This window comes from Brienomyrus brachyistius, chromosome 22 (genome assembly GCF_023856365.1).
Source record: "Brienomyrus brachyistius isolate T26 chromosome 22, BBRACH_0.4, whole genome shotgun sequence".
Taxonomy (NCBI): domain Eukaryota; kingdom Metazoa; phylum Chordata; class Actinopteri; order Osteoglossiformes; family Mormyridae; genus Brienomyrus; species Brienomyrus brachyistius.
In genome coordinates, this window is record NC_064554.1 from 8526661 (window position 1) to 8543603 (window position 16943).

At 44.0% G+C, this 16943-nt stretch overlaps 1 protein-coding gene across 1 annotated transcript in view; it reads right to left on the reverse strand.

The window, feature by feature from the left end:
* Positions 1-11800: 11800 nt before the first annotated feature.
* The window catches only part of LOC125717464 (trinucleotide repeat-containing gene 18 protein-like), a 47672-nt gene continuing 42529 nt past the window's right edge, over positions 11801-16943 (reverse strand). Inside the window, 2 exon segments of the mRNA XM_048990406.1 lie at positions 11801-16723; positions 16808-16882. Coding sequence (XP_048846363.1) covers positions 16517-16723; positions 16808-16882 — 282 coding nt within the window. The 3' untranslated portion in view covers positions 11801-16516.

Here is a 16943-nt window from a genome sequence, read left to right on the forward strand (position 1 = left end):
CAGGGTTATCTTGCTGAGATGTTTAACGTCGTCCCTCTTCCTTCACTGGGGGAGATCAGCTTCCCATACTTGTGAATATTTAGTCAAATTCATTCTTGCTGTGCAGAAGATGGGGCCACAGCCATAAATGGCCCATAATGAACAGACTTGTGCAGTTTTTATGACTGTGGCCAGAACAGTTTGTCTCAGTCCACATTGTTGGTTTTAATTTAATTCTGGTGTCCCGAATATCAGTGTCTGGAAGTGCTGCTGATGCTTCCCCCACAAGTCATTTTTGTGGATCGTTTTCCCATCCCGCAGATCAGCTTTGCAAGTCTGACTAATCTACAAGCAGCTGTATCTTTTTTCTAAGTCTTCCTTTTCATGATTAGTTAATGTTTCTTAATGCATATTTCAGGCTGGGAGCATTTGTGTGTAGTTTCATAGCCTTCTACTTCTGTTGAGTGTGCAGATCAGCCAAAGGGGTTAGTTGGGTCCAAATCTGCAACTCTGGCCCAGTCCTTATGGTGAGACCTACAGAATATTTACGCAACCAAAACTTGGCACATGATTGTATTTGTATTTTTATCGGATCATTGCATTCAGTCTTAAATTCATCAGAGTGCATTACAATGTGAAGAAGCGGAGTACAGGATTAGCCATGGCTAATGCTCAAAGGTCAAGCGATGATGCGATGACTACAGGATTCCAACCTGCAACCTTCCACGCGCAAGCAGAGTCCTAACCCAAAGAGCCATACCCCATCCTCAGAGTAACCTGACTATACCTGGGTACCGGGAACATCTGGGCATTGTTTAGGGGCACGATCGGGAAGCCTGGCCTGTTGAATAGGATCCCAAATGCGCTGTGAGAGCCGTACATTGTCCATGAAAAATAACACAAACATGTGTGCTATTGTGCCAATGGATAATTATCAGCTTCATTGCTGTTGTTTGTTTTTCTGCCTTAAATCCATCTGGATGCAATCTCTACATGTGACCACAACCACCAAGTGATCCGTATAGGAACTGAGCTGGTGGTGAAGTAGAACCTGGGTTGTCTGTAGACTGCTGACTTCACTCTCTCTGACAGTGTTGAGGAGTCTGGAGATTCAGGGGCATCTTGAGATATAGTCATTTCTCCACTGGATCAAGAGTGAGGGGGGGGGGGCAACCTATTTCAGACACAGCTACTCAGGCATGCCCACACACTGGAGGAACCAAACGTCAGCCACTTTGAATATCTGGGGACGCTCCAGAAGAGTGTGAGTGTGTTGCCTTGGAAAGAGAGGGCTGCCCTGATCTACCCAACATGCTGGTACAGTCACCCTCACCAGGAGAAGCGGGGGGGGGGATACCATGATACCTGTATACCTGGCCATGTAATGTTGTACATCATACTTACGCTGACTGATTCCATGGAGTCTTCATTGAAGATTGAAGGTGGGCGTCCCAATTCCCTACCCTCCCTACCCCCGCAGCCCCCTCGCTCGAGGTACTGTCCATTCTCTGTAAAACCAAGAACAAGCCCATAATGGGCTCTGGCCTTGGTGCGATAGCCTTGAATACACAAAGCGAGCACACACTTCTGCCAGTGCAGCACTGCTTCGCAATCACTAATAAATGGATAATGAATGAGATTCATCCGGCAGTCCTCGGCCGCACTCTCCAACCACGACTCCTTTCAGGGGATGAAGAATTGCAGCTGTCATCAAGTGAGGTGACTCAATTAGATGCATCTGCAGATAAGCGCCGCATAGCCTACTGGAAGCTCGCGCTGCAGTCTCCTAAAACACAACAAAGACCTTGATTTGACGGTGTTGCAGAATATTACGCCCTAAATGCCTTGCTAACGACTTTCGGCGTCCCCATTTCCTATAACGTGCCTAAAACAATGGTCATGCTGGTCAATAAAAGCAGCTATCTGGAGAATTATAGCAGCATAGTCGTTCGTACTATTCCTGGAAAAGGAATTGTAATCATTGAAGCTTTGAATAATATTGATCACGATCAGATGCATAGCTCCGCAGGCCTTTGTTTATTAATGGGTTGCTGTCAAAGCAAATTACCCTGAAGGCATCTGGCTCCTACCTGATGAAAGCTGAGAGAGGACGCAGCCATCAACAACCCCAGGTTAGATATTTAGTCAATCCTGAGATTCTGTAAATGGATATGCAGAGAATCAACCACCGATGAGCTCAGAAGCATTTTTTATTATAATTTTTTTTTGCTGAATCACAAGGACTGCCTTACTTGTGTTGCCGTTATCGCTGTGATGGATTGCGGGGCTTATAATTCTCCTTGTGGTGTCATATTATCATTTCAAGGTTACTGGTAATTTCAGCAAACAGTCCATTACCATTTGTGGGTGATAGTGGATGAGAAGTAAACTAGTTTTAAGTGCCTTTTTTTTGTACAGAATGCATCAAATGACAGTAAGGGAAATTGACACATACCTTTCTAGGGCCAAACAGACTGCACTGTTAACTGATACCGGAAATCGGATAGCAGGAGTTAATCGCCTTCATGTTCTAAAAATGCAGTCTGAACGTGCGAGCTCTTCTGCTGTGTTCACTCTGTGGTTTACCTATCAGGTGCACTGAGATGGTGGCTCTCAGCAGCAGGAACAGCTACTGACCCTGGAGACATGATATTCAGCCCTACCAGCCCTCTCCCCAGTGTGTACACACACACACACACACACGCACGCACACACACACACGCCCACCAGGATCCGTCAGCTGTACATTACAAACGATCCATTTCAGCCACCTGCTGCCTCCTTATCCTTCTTCTGGAATGTTCTCTGGAAGTGAGGGAACGCAAAATCTTTGCGCACACTTTTTTTTTACGATAGATTTTAGAATTTACAAAACAACCGTGCACAAGTCCTCGGCTGCCAAAGAACTTCGTTTAAATTACCTTTATGTTGGATGTAAAACTGATTTTGTCTCAAATCGTCTGAGCTTAGTCATCTCAAAAACTCCCGTCAACCAGTATACCCATGCATTTGTCCTCAACCACCATATTTGACTAATTAATAAGTGAACTGGTGGTGAAATGTTTTAAACACTTTCTTTTAACTGCTTTAAACACTGTCGTGGATTTCTTGTACAGAACTGTATATGCACTGCAGCATTCGGGCTTTTGGGTTAAAGGTGCACAGTGAATTCTCTTTAGAATTCTATTGAATTCTAAATGCCGACAAAGGGAAGAGCCTGCAAGCAGGATACAGAACAGCTTAGCCTGTAGCCTGCAGGCACAATAAGATCCTACTGTACTGCTGATACCCAATCCACTTCTCCTTGTCTCTGGGTCTTTCAGCTGCACTCCTTCTGTTCTCGGTCATCTTCGGTGCAGAGCTGCAGCGCTGACCGGCCGTGGCAGGGCGTCCCCTCTGCACTTGTGCTGGAGGGTCTCGTCCTTCACAGCTGGACTTCCAAGTTCAGAGTTACTGTCCTCGGCTCTTGTCACACATGCCTGGTGCGAAGAATCTGCAGCAAGGTTATCCAGTAAGGCTTGCAGAGACCTGATTTGGGTACCACCATGTTTCCTCCAAACCTACAAGGGGAGCCAGGCTTGTGTGTCACTGTACCCAGAGACTGTGCTGCTTGCAACTCCAGTTGGAATTGCTCAGTTAAACTCTGTTAGCTATATAAACAGCCTTAATTCCTAACCTGCTGGTTTCCTCGACTTCCTCAGTCTTTGACAGTTGCTTGCCATTGGATATTTGCCTCGTTGAATGTCTCTCGAGTCCTGACTGCTGCCTCCTGCATTTCAATCTGGACACTAGCTCCCCACCTGGGTCTAAACGGTATCCTCCGGCAAAATCTCGGGCAGCTGTAGACAACCTTGAAGCTTGAGGCTTGATGGATGGCTGCTGTACGCAGAAGGTCTTGTTTGCAGACAACCCATGTCACCGCTCAAGGTGCCTCGTGCCAGTCTGGCTTTAGCAGCTGGCATTAAGAGAGGGTAGTCTACAGCCTGAGCCTAAAGCAGGAATGGGACCATCAGCCTTGGCTGCCTAATGAACAAAATCTGTTAGTGGCTTCAATAAAACTATCTGTCGATATTTACTTCCCAGATCATAAAATGTACATAAGTCGTAAAGGGGCAATCATTTATTGTATAGATTCCACATATACATGCATAACCTTAGCCTTTGACAATTCACGGTGAAATAACTGGGAGATACATAACCAAACTGACTTATTGCGAAGGTGGCATCCTATCACAGCACCACACCTGAATTCGCTGAGCTCTTTAGAACGACAAGTTCTTTCACATATGTTTGTAAACCTGACTACACGGCCAGGTGCATAATTCCATACACCTGTGGAATGGCTCTGAATGAAACTGACTGAGGTGTGTCCCAATATTTTTGTTCATATAGTGTATTTAATCAGCCAATCATGTGGCAGCAGCACACTGCATAAAATCACACAGATATAGGCGAGCAGATTCAGTTATTGTTCACATCAAACATCAGAATGGGGATGAAAGGTGATTTAAGTGACTTTTCATGGGCCATGGTTGTTGATACCAGACTGGCTGGTATGATTTTTCTCAAAAAGTGGTAATCTATTGGGATTTATAACTAAGTATAACCAAAGTATACAGAAGAGCATCTGTGAATGCACAACACATGAAGCCTTGAAGCAGATGGGTTACAACAGCAGAAGGCTGCATTGGGTGCTTCTCCTGTCAGCTAAGAACAAGAAAGCAGTGCATGGGCTCACAACACTACGCAATGGAAGACTGCTAAAAAGTTGCTTGGTCAGATATTTTGATTTCTGCTGCGAAATTCAGATGGTAGGGTCAGAGTTTTCATTTATTTTCTTTTATTCTGTTTTATTTAATCTTTATTTAACCAGGCAAGTCATAATATGGAGTTCATTGTGCTCAAATGGCGTTCACAGTCACCAGCCGATCCAGTGGTGGAACGGAAGATTCGCATTATGAAGGTGCAACTGACAAAACTGCAGCAACTGCTATCATGTCAAAATGGATCAGTCTCGGAATGTTTCCAGCACCTCATTTAACCTATTCCATGAATAATTAAGGCAGCTCTGAAGGCAAAAGGTGGTCCAACCCGGTACTAGCAAGGCGTACCTAATAAAGTGGCCAGTCGGTGTATGTACAACTCTTTATGGGCTACTTTATGTTCCCTTGCCTGTCTCCAAGGCCTCAGTGTGAATAACTGCGCTGTCATTAGATTTCGCCTCCGCTGTTGTCAAACTCTTTACTGTTCTGAGCTCAAACTGCACCCAAATGACCTACATCCAGGTGAGAGTCCCTAGGCCACGCTCTGCGATGTTGAAATCCTGCTGCTCATGGAATTGCCAAGCCTGGCTCGACAGGGGTGGATCATTACAGTTTGATTTGTCCACCTCTGACATGGCTCCCTTCTCATGCTTCTTGGAGGGTGGTGGGTAGCTCTTATGACTGCCCCCCCCCCCCCCCCATCTCACTCTTGGCTCTGTGTGAGGGCTTCCCCAAGCCCCCGTTATTTTGTGACACTGAGATCACCACTTATCTGCTGGAGAGCTGCGACCGAGAACATAATGACCCCCCCAACCAGGCCCCAGCCAAAACCAGCAATCCTAAATATTCCCCTTTAACCAAGCAAGACTCCCCACTAGCTTGCATTTGACCCACACGATGCAACCCTGATCCTTTCCCATTTTCTTTTCAGACGTGAGCTCTGCTACTTTAAAACTAACATGGAATCCCTTGAACCTCCTGGATCCCATTAATACAGAGCACTGCAGCCACATTCATCCCTCTGCCAGCGGGGTGATCCTCAAACCAGCAAGAAAAGCACACCTCGTTTTACCACCATCACTTTAGTAACCTATGTGACTGAGACTGCACTTACCTGCCTGTTATTCTTTAGTGCCCAAAAAGCACGCTGATAAAGTAGATGCATTTATCTGGCCGACTGCACCGAACATAGAGACCGTTTTCCTGCGGACAAGCGAGTATGGGCACCACTAAGCCGGAAAACCGTAGCATCCAATGTGTACCCTCTGCCGCGATGAGAAGATAAAAAAACAGACAATACTGTGGACAACGGTGAGTTTTTTTAAATAGCACACGACAGCCGGACGGCATCATTCCCTCATGCAAGTGAAATCACCTGAGCTCTCTGAAGTCGGCGATGCCTGTGTTGCCGAAAGATTGACCGGTTTTGTTGAATAAATAGGATCCATCCATCCATCCACCTTCTGCTGTCCTGTGCAGCGTCGTGGGGATTCCGGGGCTTGTCCTGGAAGCTATTGGCGCAAGACAGAGAATAACTCAGGACGGAGTGCCAATCCATTCATTGCGATAGGCAGGGTTAAATATTTGGTTACATATATAAACTTAGGCAAGCATAAAATTGAAAGCCTTGGTTTTATCCTGTTTTCTTCAATACTGCGTGTGAGAAAAAGAGATCGACCCAAGTTGGAGCCACATTTGCACATTCAAAGTCGGCGCATGTCGATAAGTATTATTTGGATAAGATTTCTAAGGACACTGCTGGCTTGTTGAGGTCCTGATGGCAGCTAGGGTGAACTTAGCTGTATACACTCAATGCAAATTGCAGCTATTTGACGTGTGTAATCCTATTTCTTAAATAGTGACTTGAGGAAATCCAATTCGCCTTGATCTTCGCGAAATGCGAGCGTCTGTGGTCAGCCTTGTGGTGGGCATTGCATATATAATGAACGATTAGCCAGGGGGTATGCTTTAAACTCGCAGTCGACACAAAGTGAAGAAATATCCGGACAGCTAATTGCGATCCAGAACTGTCAGTTAATCTATTCATCCATCAGCTTGCATGGAAAAGCGTTCACCTCTGTACCTGGCTGACACAAATAAATCTAAGTAACCAACATTAGCCTAATTTGGCTTCCCCACGTGGTTTAGTTACTATCTGCCATAACATCCATGCTAAGAAACGTAATAAGTATATAGTGCAGACAATATCAATTAAAGTGACACAACAATAAAATTATTAGATTGGCATTATTGTAAGTACAAAGTACAAAAAAGTACAGTTAGTAAACGAAATTCTCAGATAAGGACTGATAAATCTAAAAAGCACTTAATGTGTCTAAACTGCGATTTATCTATAGTGTTTTTTTTTAAGGATAATGTTAGCACACACAATACTGCCTCGAGATGGACTGACCTCTATTTCCCAGGCAACACTGCAAATACACTATTCTTCATGTTCACAACCCTATTATTTCATCTTCTTTGACATGATGCGCTGGTTAAGCGTCAACGTCGCTTGTTTTCAGCGCACTTTCTAAATCATACATCTCTGTTTAGGTTGAAATAACCACATAAAACCATCAGACAAGACGTGACAATGCATTCGTATAATTCAACCGCGAATACTTTTTCCACCCCTGGTAACAATTCAGGGAGGCGGTGACAGCTGGAACCGTAGACGCTTATTGTAATGCATCCCAGCGGCGGGGCGCCGTGTCTCCGCAGCAAATGGGTCCCTCAGACTCGCTCTCGGGCCGTGCAGCTGACGCCCCCACCTAGCCTTAATGTGCGACCCGTCATGGCAGTTCCCCAGGCTGCAAATACCATAGTGCTTGTCCTCTCGATTTTCTCCAGCAAAGATTTGGGCGGTGATAAAAAGGACACGAGATATGGCACTGCGTCGGGCGCAAAGCACCGTGTCTCCCCGCAGATCTATTATTCACGCAGAAACATAAACATAAAGGAAACATGAGTGCGGAAACACCACGCTTAAATTTTAAAAACACCTGACGAAATGTAGGGATCTAAGAAAATACCATCAATCTGAACACGTATCGTGTTTAATCTGAGCGCAGTGTTCTTCATAACGCCCTCATTTTTGTTTAGCGAAATGGCACCGTCACCTCACGGGAGGGTATCATCCAGACCTAAAACTAATATTTTGGCCGCACCACGCAAATACTGCAGATGAATGAACTCTTTAACATGATTTTACTCTGTGTTATTGAAACATTTCGAAATGTTGGACACGGTTACGCATTTCACAAAACAACTTGAGGCTACAGAAAACATTATAAATGTACCTGTTTAGTATTAGTGACATTCACAATCACAGCTGTTGCAGGTTACCATTGGTACGGTGCTTATTACTCCAGTACAGATCTACTGGTACCATCGGGCTAAACAAAAGTTTAGAAGTCGAATACCCTTACAATTATACCAGTGCGATGGCCTAGATTCACTGTCTATAAACTGCTGTCTGCCACAATAAAAAACAGAATCAGAAAGATCTTTACTGGCTAAGTATATTAAACATACAAGGAATATGTCTTGATGCAAAGTGTTCCCCTGGGATAACTTATAACAAGCAAAACAGTTTCCGATGTACACATATGTCAACACAAAAAATTTGTGTAAAATTTCACACTAGGCTGCGTCAGGCTCGGTGACCATCACAAGTGCTTTGTCCTCGTTTGGCCAGCAAGTGTCACTGGCCATCCTGTTCCCTCTGTCTTTGTCCTAGTCCCAGTGTGTTTTCCCTACATCCTAGACTGCCACATTCAGGGGCGCTGTAAAGGGGGGGGTAAACGATGATAAATGTGTTGGGGGCCCTGTCAAGATTCTTTTCATGGGGCCCAAAATCCTTAGCAGCGCCCCTGGCCACATTACTCAGTGGGTGGAGTGTGTGGCTCGGAGACTAGTAACCTTCCAGTCATGGGTTTGAGGCCAGTCTGTTGTATTGGTTTCCCCAGTATTTAGTATTTGTTTCTCTGTCATACGTTTGCCCTGATTGTGTCCTGTTCCTGTTTGTTTTTGTTCCTTGTTATCCTAGTATAGTATTCCTCGTTTGTATTTTGTTAGAGTTCCCTAGTTCTGTGTTTGTTATCAGTTACTTCACCTGTTGCCGTTTTCCCAGTGCCAGGGCTGGTTAATTGTTCCATCTGTTGCTCGTTGTCCTGCACACTCAGTGATTGGCTGCCTTATGTTCCACACCTGCCCTCTCATTAGATTGGTTGTTTGTGTGTATTTAAGTGCCTGTTTCTGCTCTGTTCTTTTGTCTGTCATTGTTCATGGTACTTGTAGTGTTATTTGTTCTGCTTGTTCTTCTGGTCCTGCTCCTTGGTTGCTCTGTTTCTCTGTCAATTGTGGATTGTTAGTTCCTTTACTTTATTTTTTACTTGGTCCTGTCTATGTGACCCCTCCTGGTACTTTTGCATTTTGGTGGTCTTCCACCGGTGTTTCTGTTTATCCAGTAAACCTCTTTCCATCTCGGAAGCTGCTCAGTGGATCGTCTCCCTGATTGAAGGCTGTACCTGCAGTTAGAAGACGCATGGGATGGAGTAAAGGGTGTCATAAATGAACATAAAAATGAATATAAATATTCCAAACATTGCAATATGATTGAGCAGACGTTGAAGATCCCATATGCAAATATCCGTAAGAGCACTTTAAGTGCTTCTTTTGCTAGTGGGGATGAATGGCAGATCTGGATGCATCAAAGTTTTTTAAGATCCACAGGAATGTGACAGTTCTCTGACTGGGTACCAGAGTGGTAAGGAACAACAGCTCCACTGTACGTGGAATTGCGGCCAGAGTGCACCTCCCACCTGAATCGTTGCTGGCAGACGCCCCGGGGAAAGGCCCACGCCCCCAAGTACTTGAACGATGGGGATCCTTCTCCATGCCACTTTGAAATGACAGTTTCATTAAAAGCTGTTAGGAACTACATTTCTTAACACAAACGACTTCACAGTTAATACCAAGCATGTACATGCACAAGTTGTTTAATCTTCTCCCTTTCAAGTACTCGTATTTACCAATCAGCAGTTACGTCATTCCAGAGTCCGCTACAATTATCCACCAATCTGTCGCTTGTGTCGCTCTCCTGCCCTACATTCCACTATGAAATGTATATTAATAAAATTCATGACAGGAGTTTGCAGTCATGAATTGGGACAGTACATAACTGATACTCAACTAATAGGTGGGGCTTGCTTAAAAGAGAGCCAAAAAATCATTTGAAAAGCACAAGATACCTGCCCTGGAAACCCATTTTGTTTGTCCTGAAACAAATTGACCTTGTCAGATTAAAATCAATGCTAGCGTGTTTTCCAAGTGGCTACTTTCTTGTGTGTATACACGGATATACATTTCAGGCATTTCCACAGTCTGGTATGCCATGTGGAACATGTTCAGTGTTGGAGGGCAAATAAGGGATTAAGTCTCCTTGAAAAGAACTACAGTCTTTTTGCTCAGCAAAGCAGCTCTGGTCACGGTAATATTATGTACATACCTGTGAGGCCAAGAAAACATGAACCAGCAAGTCCGTTTGCCAAAACCGCTATAGATTATTCCTTCAAATATAATTTATGCTTAGACCACGATCCCTGTGGTTAACTGCATTTTAGGGGGAAATTCACGATCCCCAACATAATTCATGACGACGTTGTTAATAAAATATTTTATGTGAAATTGGTGCTATTACAAGCATTCCAAAGAGGTAGTTATTTAGAGATGAAGTACTGAAAACATACCGGTAATTTTAAAAGACAACAATGGATCGGCATTGCTGGGATAACACCCTGTTTTTCCTAACCCAGACAAACACAAAACTGCAGACATTATTTCAGCAGTGACATTTAACATTAGTTAATGCGAGACTGATTAAAGCCATTATAAATCTTTTTAGTTCTTAGTCCTCAGCCCAAACTGCAATCCAAATGGATGGATGAATAGCAACACAAACTGACTGCTGAGAATATACACGTTGGAAAACACCGTCCTGTACTACACTGAACATCAAAGAAAGCATTTCATGCAAGAGAGCATATTAAGAGGGAAACGGAGTGTAGGGTCTGTAGGTAAAACAAGTTGGATGGAGGTTGCACTTCAGTTATTCTATAAAAATGTACTTGTCGCTTCCCCCCCTCCCAGAATGCTTCCATATCAAGCCATTTTATGGATGGTGTGAGTGTGTGACTTAGCTTGAGGGTACGATCATCACTGCAGGGCAGATGGCCCCACCGTCACAGGGACTGCAGGCTAGTGGCTATGCGGGGGACAGCTGAGGGGGCGTCCGGCTGCTGCTCAGCAGGTCACACCCGACTTGGGACGGCTGAGAGGCACCGGGACAAGGTCAGAGGGCCCAGCACTTCCCACGTTGGACATAAAGCCCCACTTATGCTAAAAGAAGATTCTCCTACTTACGGCAAATTTGCACTAAGCACCACATAAAGCACAACCTAAATAAGATTAATTCACCGTATAACAGGCTTAACATAAAACCACTTAAACCTTGTGTAGATAACTTTAGAAAACAATAGAGTATGGGCCCGAGTCACCCTGCATAGGACACACAGGTATGGATGATGAATGGATGGGTGGATGAATACAATGGTTCCTCACTGTGCCCTCAAAGACAGTCTGATGGCAGTTTTGAAATCAACTGCAGTGAACATAGTCCGTATCAGAGGTATGGGCCACTCAGAAGGAATGTTCAACTGCTGATGGTAATTTACTATCCAAGATGATCAGCTACAGTCAGATGCATGTGGTCCAACCCCCACTATAGCACCAAACATAAGTCCAGGTTCTTCCAACTGCCACAGGACAAATCCCAGGACTGCAGCAAAACCTGATCCAAAGATTCTCAAAATCTAAGGAATCTGTCTTGTCTGCTAAATGTGGTGAGCGAGGAGATGGATGGATTGTGTCACTTTCTAAATATGACTCAGTACTGCCCCCTACAGGCCACCAACAGCGCAGCCTCCTTTCAGCTGAAGCACCATGCAGGGGTTCGTCTCTGAGTTTGGGGAAAATAAAGACAGGTTACACAAAACTTTGTTACATTTCTTTATTGATGAACAAACTATAAAATCCCGTTACTAGAAAGGTTTCAAATTAAAATGGAAACGCACGTTCGAAGTACTTGTAATAAAAAAGTAAGTAAATTTTATGTACACAAACACCACAAGCCACATTTCATCTCATATTTTCTAATGTTTTTTATTTATTCATTTTTACATGATTAAATGTTTATACAAAGTAGCATATTCATATTTATCACTCCTCTCAAAAAAGGATAATTTATAAAATGCGGATGCTTTATATTTCCAAAATAATCTTTTTTTTATTCTTTAAACATTGGTTCACTATTATTTTTTGTAACAGGACCTTAATTAACGGTGAAGAAACGGCAAATAAAAAGGGGTCAAGGTCCAGCCTCCAGCCTGCTCTCGCCACGGTTATCTCCATCGCTCGCTCGCTCGCTCTCTCTCGCTTACTCATCCCTCAGTGAAGGCGCCACTCCTCCCTAGCAGCCACACGAAACCCAAATCAGCAGTATTGCACGTTTAGTGTTTAGGACAGAGTACGAGACGGAAATGTCAAAAAAAAAAAAATTATAATTCAGCCTTCCAACATCACTGATGTGACAGAAAACAGCTCTTAATAGAACAAGGCTGTTCAAATCACAGTCCTTGAGGTCCGAGCCCAGCTGATTTTCCAGCCTTCCTTCCCGTGAGCCAGGTGTGAAGCCTCTGGCCAATCAGAATCGGTAATTATTAAACTAACTACCTAGTAGAACTGAACACAAGGCCTGGATTTGGATTCAAGGGCTAGATTTGAAGAGCCTTGTTATAGACACACACACACACACACACACACACACACACACACACACACTGCAGGACGCTCTCCAGGCCTCTGATGTCAGGTGGTGGGGGGGGGAGCTGCTGACACATCTGAAATGAGTGTGCACCAGGGCACCCTGGGAAAGTCCATAGGAAGCAAGAGGGTTAACATTAATTAAGCAGAGGCCTGCAGCCACCTGATCTGCAAGCAGCCAATCACAGATTGACAATGACAGGAGCAGCACTTCCCGATTGGACAAAGGCTCCAGCAGACCAGGACAGACCGTCTCACTCACAGGTGGAAGGGCGCACCAAGGATTAAAAGTCCAGGTGAAAGGACAGTGCTGAGAATATTTAAAAGGTACCTCACTCACTCATGGTTTCTCCACTTCCATATCATTCGTTTCTGCAGCATTCGTCATCCAAATAGATTGTAAAAGTGCATTGAGCTTTGGGAAACATTCTTCAAGGGCAGAAATCACATAGATTAAGAAAGAAGAGACCCAAATACTTTTAGAAGCATATTTACGTAAACAACTGCAAAGTACTCTGGAGTCACTAAGAAAAACAAATCAGACACAATCATTTGGCACTGATGAAAACTGGTTTCGGGTTCCTTTTACAACTGGATTTATCACAAAATAGCTTAACGTCTTTAAAGCATTGGGTTTCTAAAAAATACTTCTTTTCTTGACTGACAGTCCTGTAAATACTCAACAGGACTTAACCTGCCTTTCTACCAAATACCAGCAAGGCTACTAACAAACTGAGTGGCTTTACTAGATTACCACTAACATGGAACAATAAAACCAAAATACTCGGCAGAAATGCCTTTATGGGATATGCATAGTGTTAAAAATCAAGGACACCGATGATTCGTGATGCAGGTTAAAGTATTTCTGCAAGTAAACATTTGCGTAAACGCCTTTGGGATACGAGTCAACACATTCATTTATTCTGGCATGACAAAACAAAGTTATATGTATTTTTATATTGAAGTAATTGCACGTGTCTAGCTTGCCAAATCTACCTGCCAGTACCAGTTTGGAACTCAACGGCAATTAGGTTTAATACTCAGATTACATCTTGGGCTTTATTCATCTCCCCACCTCAAACACCCCACTGGGGTTTGTTTGATCGTGAGTCTGACACTTTTTTGAGCTGCAAATACACATTTAATGCACGTCAGGATCCCCTGGGCTAATCATCAACTGGGACAAAATCAGGCATGTAGACGGCAAAATTATTTAGGACATGCACTCAACTTTATAAAAACCGATTCAAGGGCAAAAAAGGATGATTGACTGGAAATGCAGCAATCACGTACAGCATGAAAGCAGTGCACACTGAGCTCATGGGAGTTTCACTTACACAAAAGGGGTAGGAGGGCAGAGAAAAAAAATGATTGGTTCAGAGAGATAACCAATCAGATTGTAGAGGAGGTAGGTCCAAGCACGAGGAGGAGGCAGGACCAACCAATTGGATGCCTTGTTCCTGCCTCCTCTAGTTGCTTGGACCCACTATCTACAATCTGATTGGTTCTCTCTGAACCAATCATTATTCAACCTGCCCTCGGTACATTTTGGGTAAGTAAATCTCATGAGTGCAGGTTGAGGCCCATGTGGCACCCAAGGCAAGACTGCCAGCACATCCCATCAAAAAAAGAAGCAAAATCGACATGCTAAGCTGGCGCCTCCTCAGAAGATGGACACCTTAGCCATCTGACTGTGTCACCTAATGAGTGGATCTGTGCTACACACAGTAGTACACAAAGAAAAAGGCTCCGGAACCACAGATTTGGGTGACGAGTGACAAAGGAGGGGTATGATTGTGATGAGAAAGACCTGTGTCTCTTGCCAGCGAGGGCACTGGGACACCATGTTTAAGGCAAGCAGAGACTCTCATTACAACCTGGCTGATTCTCCGCAAAGAGGAACTGAGTAAAAGACAAATTGATCAGGCAGGTGCACCTCAATTTTAAGCCCGGGGGGGGAAAAAAATAAAAAAATAAAGACCACTTTCTACATTCCTCAAGAAGTTTAAAGCATACCAAAACCTTGCATGGGTTAGCAACATTCAGACATCCAACTGTATTCAAAGTGCTTTTATCCAAAACAGGGAGGCCAAAGGCAGGTCAAAACGGAAAGGCCTAATTAAAAAACAAAATTATAGCATTCCAGAGAAATAACAACAATTTACAAGAATAGTTTTGTCACTGGTGTACTACTGTGGTCGACACTACACACCATAGTTAAAAGAAAAAGAAAAAAAAAAAGTTATAATATGGGTGAACAGCATTGTGCAAATCCCTCAGCGGATCTGGATCCAACGGGAAGAGTGACAGACTGGTCGTTAACACAAAGCCACCTACACTCGGAATTGTCCATTAAACAAAAAAAAAATGTAAAAATCTACAGAAGGCCAAGAAGTACAGCTAAGTGCTCACTATGGTACAATGGTACTCATTACCCACAGTAGCTAGTAAATACTGTTAAGGACTCCTGAAGCAGAACCCTGTATTGTGTTCTGTGACAACAGTTTCTTACCGCAATGTGCAGCCAAATCTGGATCCAGCAACTTGATTAAGCAATACCCTCTACCTTAGGCTTCCATACCTTTAAAATTATATTCACAGTTTTATAAAGCTTTTCTTTAAAAAAAGAATCTGTACGTAAATATATAATACACTTATATATATATATATATTTATATATATATGTATGTATACACACAAAATACTGAGCTCCCCTCCAGCCCAGTTTAACTTGAGTTCAGAAAGGGAGCATTTGTCGTCTCTCAGTTAAGACACTGGGGAGTCCGTCCGGCTGCATCCACCTGCCCCAGGTTGGCTGGAAGGAATCAGTGTTTACGTTTCGGTAAGGTAACCACCCATGAAACTCAAGCAGATGTTTGAGAGAATCCCAAAATTTGAAAACAGGCGTGGCTGGTTTGTGTGTGGGGGGTTGAGGAATATCACTCTCCTATGGCTCCGTAAGTGCTTGGGTCAGCATTGTTCCCCTTTCACAACACAGATTAGTGTCTTCAGAAGGCCATTGATGTTACACTGCAGTCTGTGAAAGAATACAAATGTACATTTCTGTATAAGATGATATGTAGGCTTCAGTCCATAGTTTCTCCTCCAGAAGAATCCTGATATGGTAAAGGCCAGAGAAACAAACCAGACTGCAACCTTATTTGTTGAGCAGCAGATCAGTTCCTTTCATCCGGTGGTAGTGGTCCAAGGTGGTTAGGTACAGATGGGGCCCTGGGCCTTGCAGATGCATGCTGACAAGGTTTGCTGGTGGTTGCTGGGACAAACGGACCTCAGCTGTGGGGGGTCTACCAGGATATTGGCCTTCACTGGCCCAAAGCCGTTACAGGTGTCAGGCTGGAGTCATAGTGTCCTATGAGATCTCAAGCCCGGAGGATGGATATCACCAATGAAAGCCAGTAGGAAAAAAAATCAAGGAAACTAGGCGTGAAATCGTGACAGGTACTGATCAGCCTCCCCTCGGGTAGCCACTTTCCTTGTGGATATCACCACAACACCAGGAGCACACTATTTCTTTACATACGTGCAATGAGCTGCCATTGACCTCATTCTCACTTCCTCAAAAACATTTCAAGTCGCAGTGTGATGTGTTGCAATGCCCTGAGAGCAAATAATCAGGGAGCCTCTGACTCAATCGGCAAGTCGACACAAAGTCCTTTGTCCCTGAGAGGGTCAGCTTCGCAGTCTTAACACTCAGCCACACTTCTCAGTTCCAGAAGTAAACTCCATTCCACTGTGGCTCCCGGACATTCATTCCTACACATTTTGACAACTTAGAATAATATTTTTCATGAAATGGGTTTCATTCCCTCCAGATACCACCACACCTCTGCTCTCAGGAGTCACAGGTGATAAGAGGGTTTATGGGTAGCTCAGCAAATGATGGGCACCCCATCTGTGTTGAAGATCATCCCTGTGGTGGGTTCATAAGTACCAGCAAGGTAGTAAAGATCTTCACTGTCCTGGTACTTCTTTGTCTTGATCATCTGCTCATACTGCTCCAGGCTGACTACCAGACACTTGTGAGAGACCGTCTGGACATCATTTTCATCGATGTGCGATGACTGATAAAGAGCACGCTGTGGACAAATGACAGAACGTTAGGAAAGGTTGTACAATTAGCAGACAAGCATGACACGTCATCTCCACCCGGTTCTTCTCACCTCCATGAAGTCCTTCCTCTGGTTGGAGGCTTGCAGAGCTGCAGGGAGCCCCCTTGAGGACTTCTGATCCCAGTTCTACCAAGAATCGTCAAGTGAATTGCAGAATCAAACATTACTCTGTGGTTGTCTCCAGAGC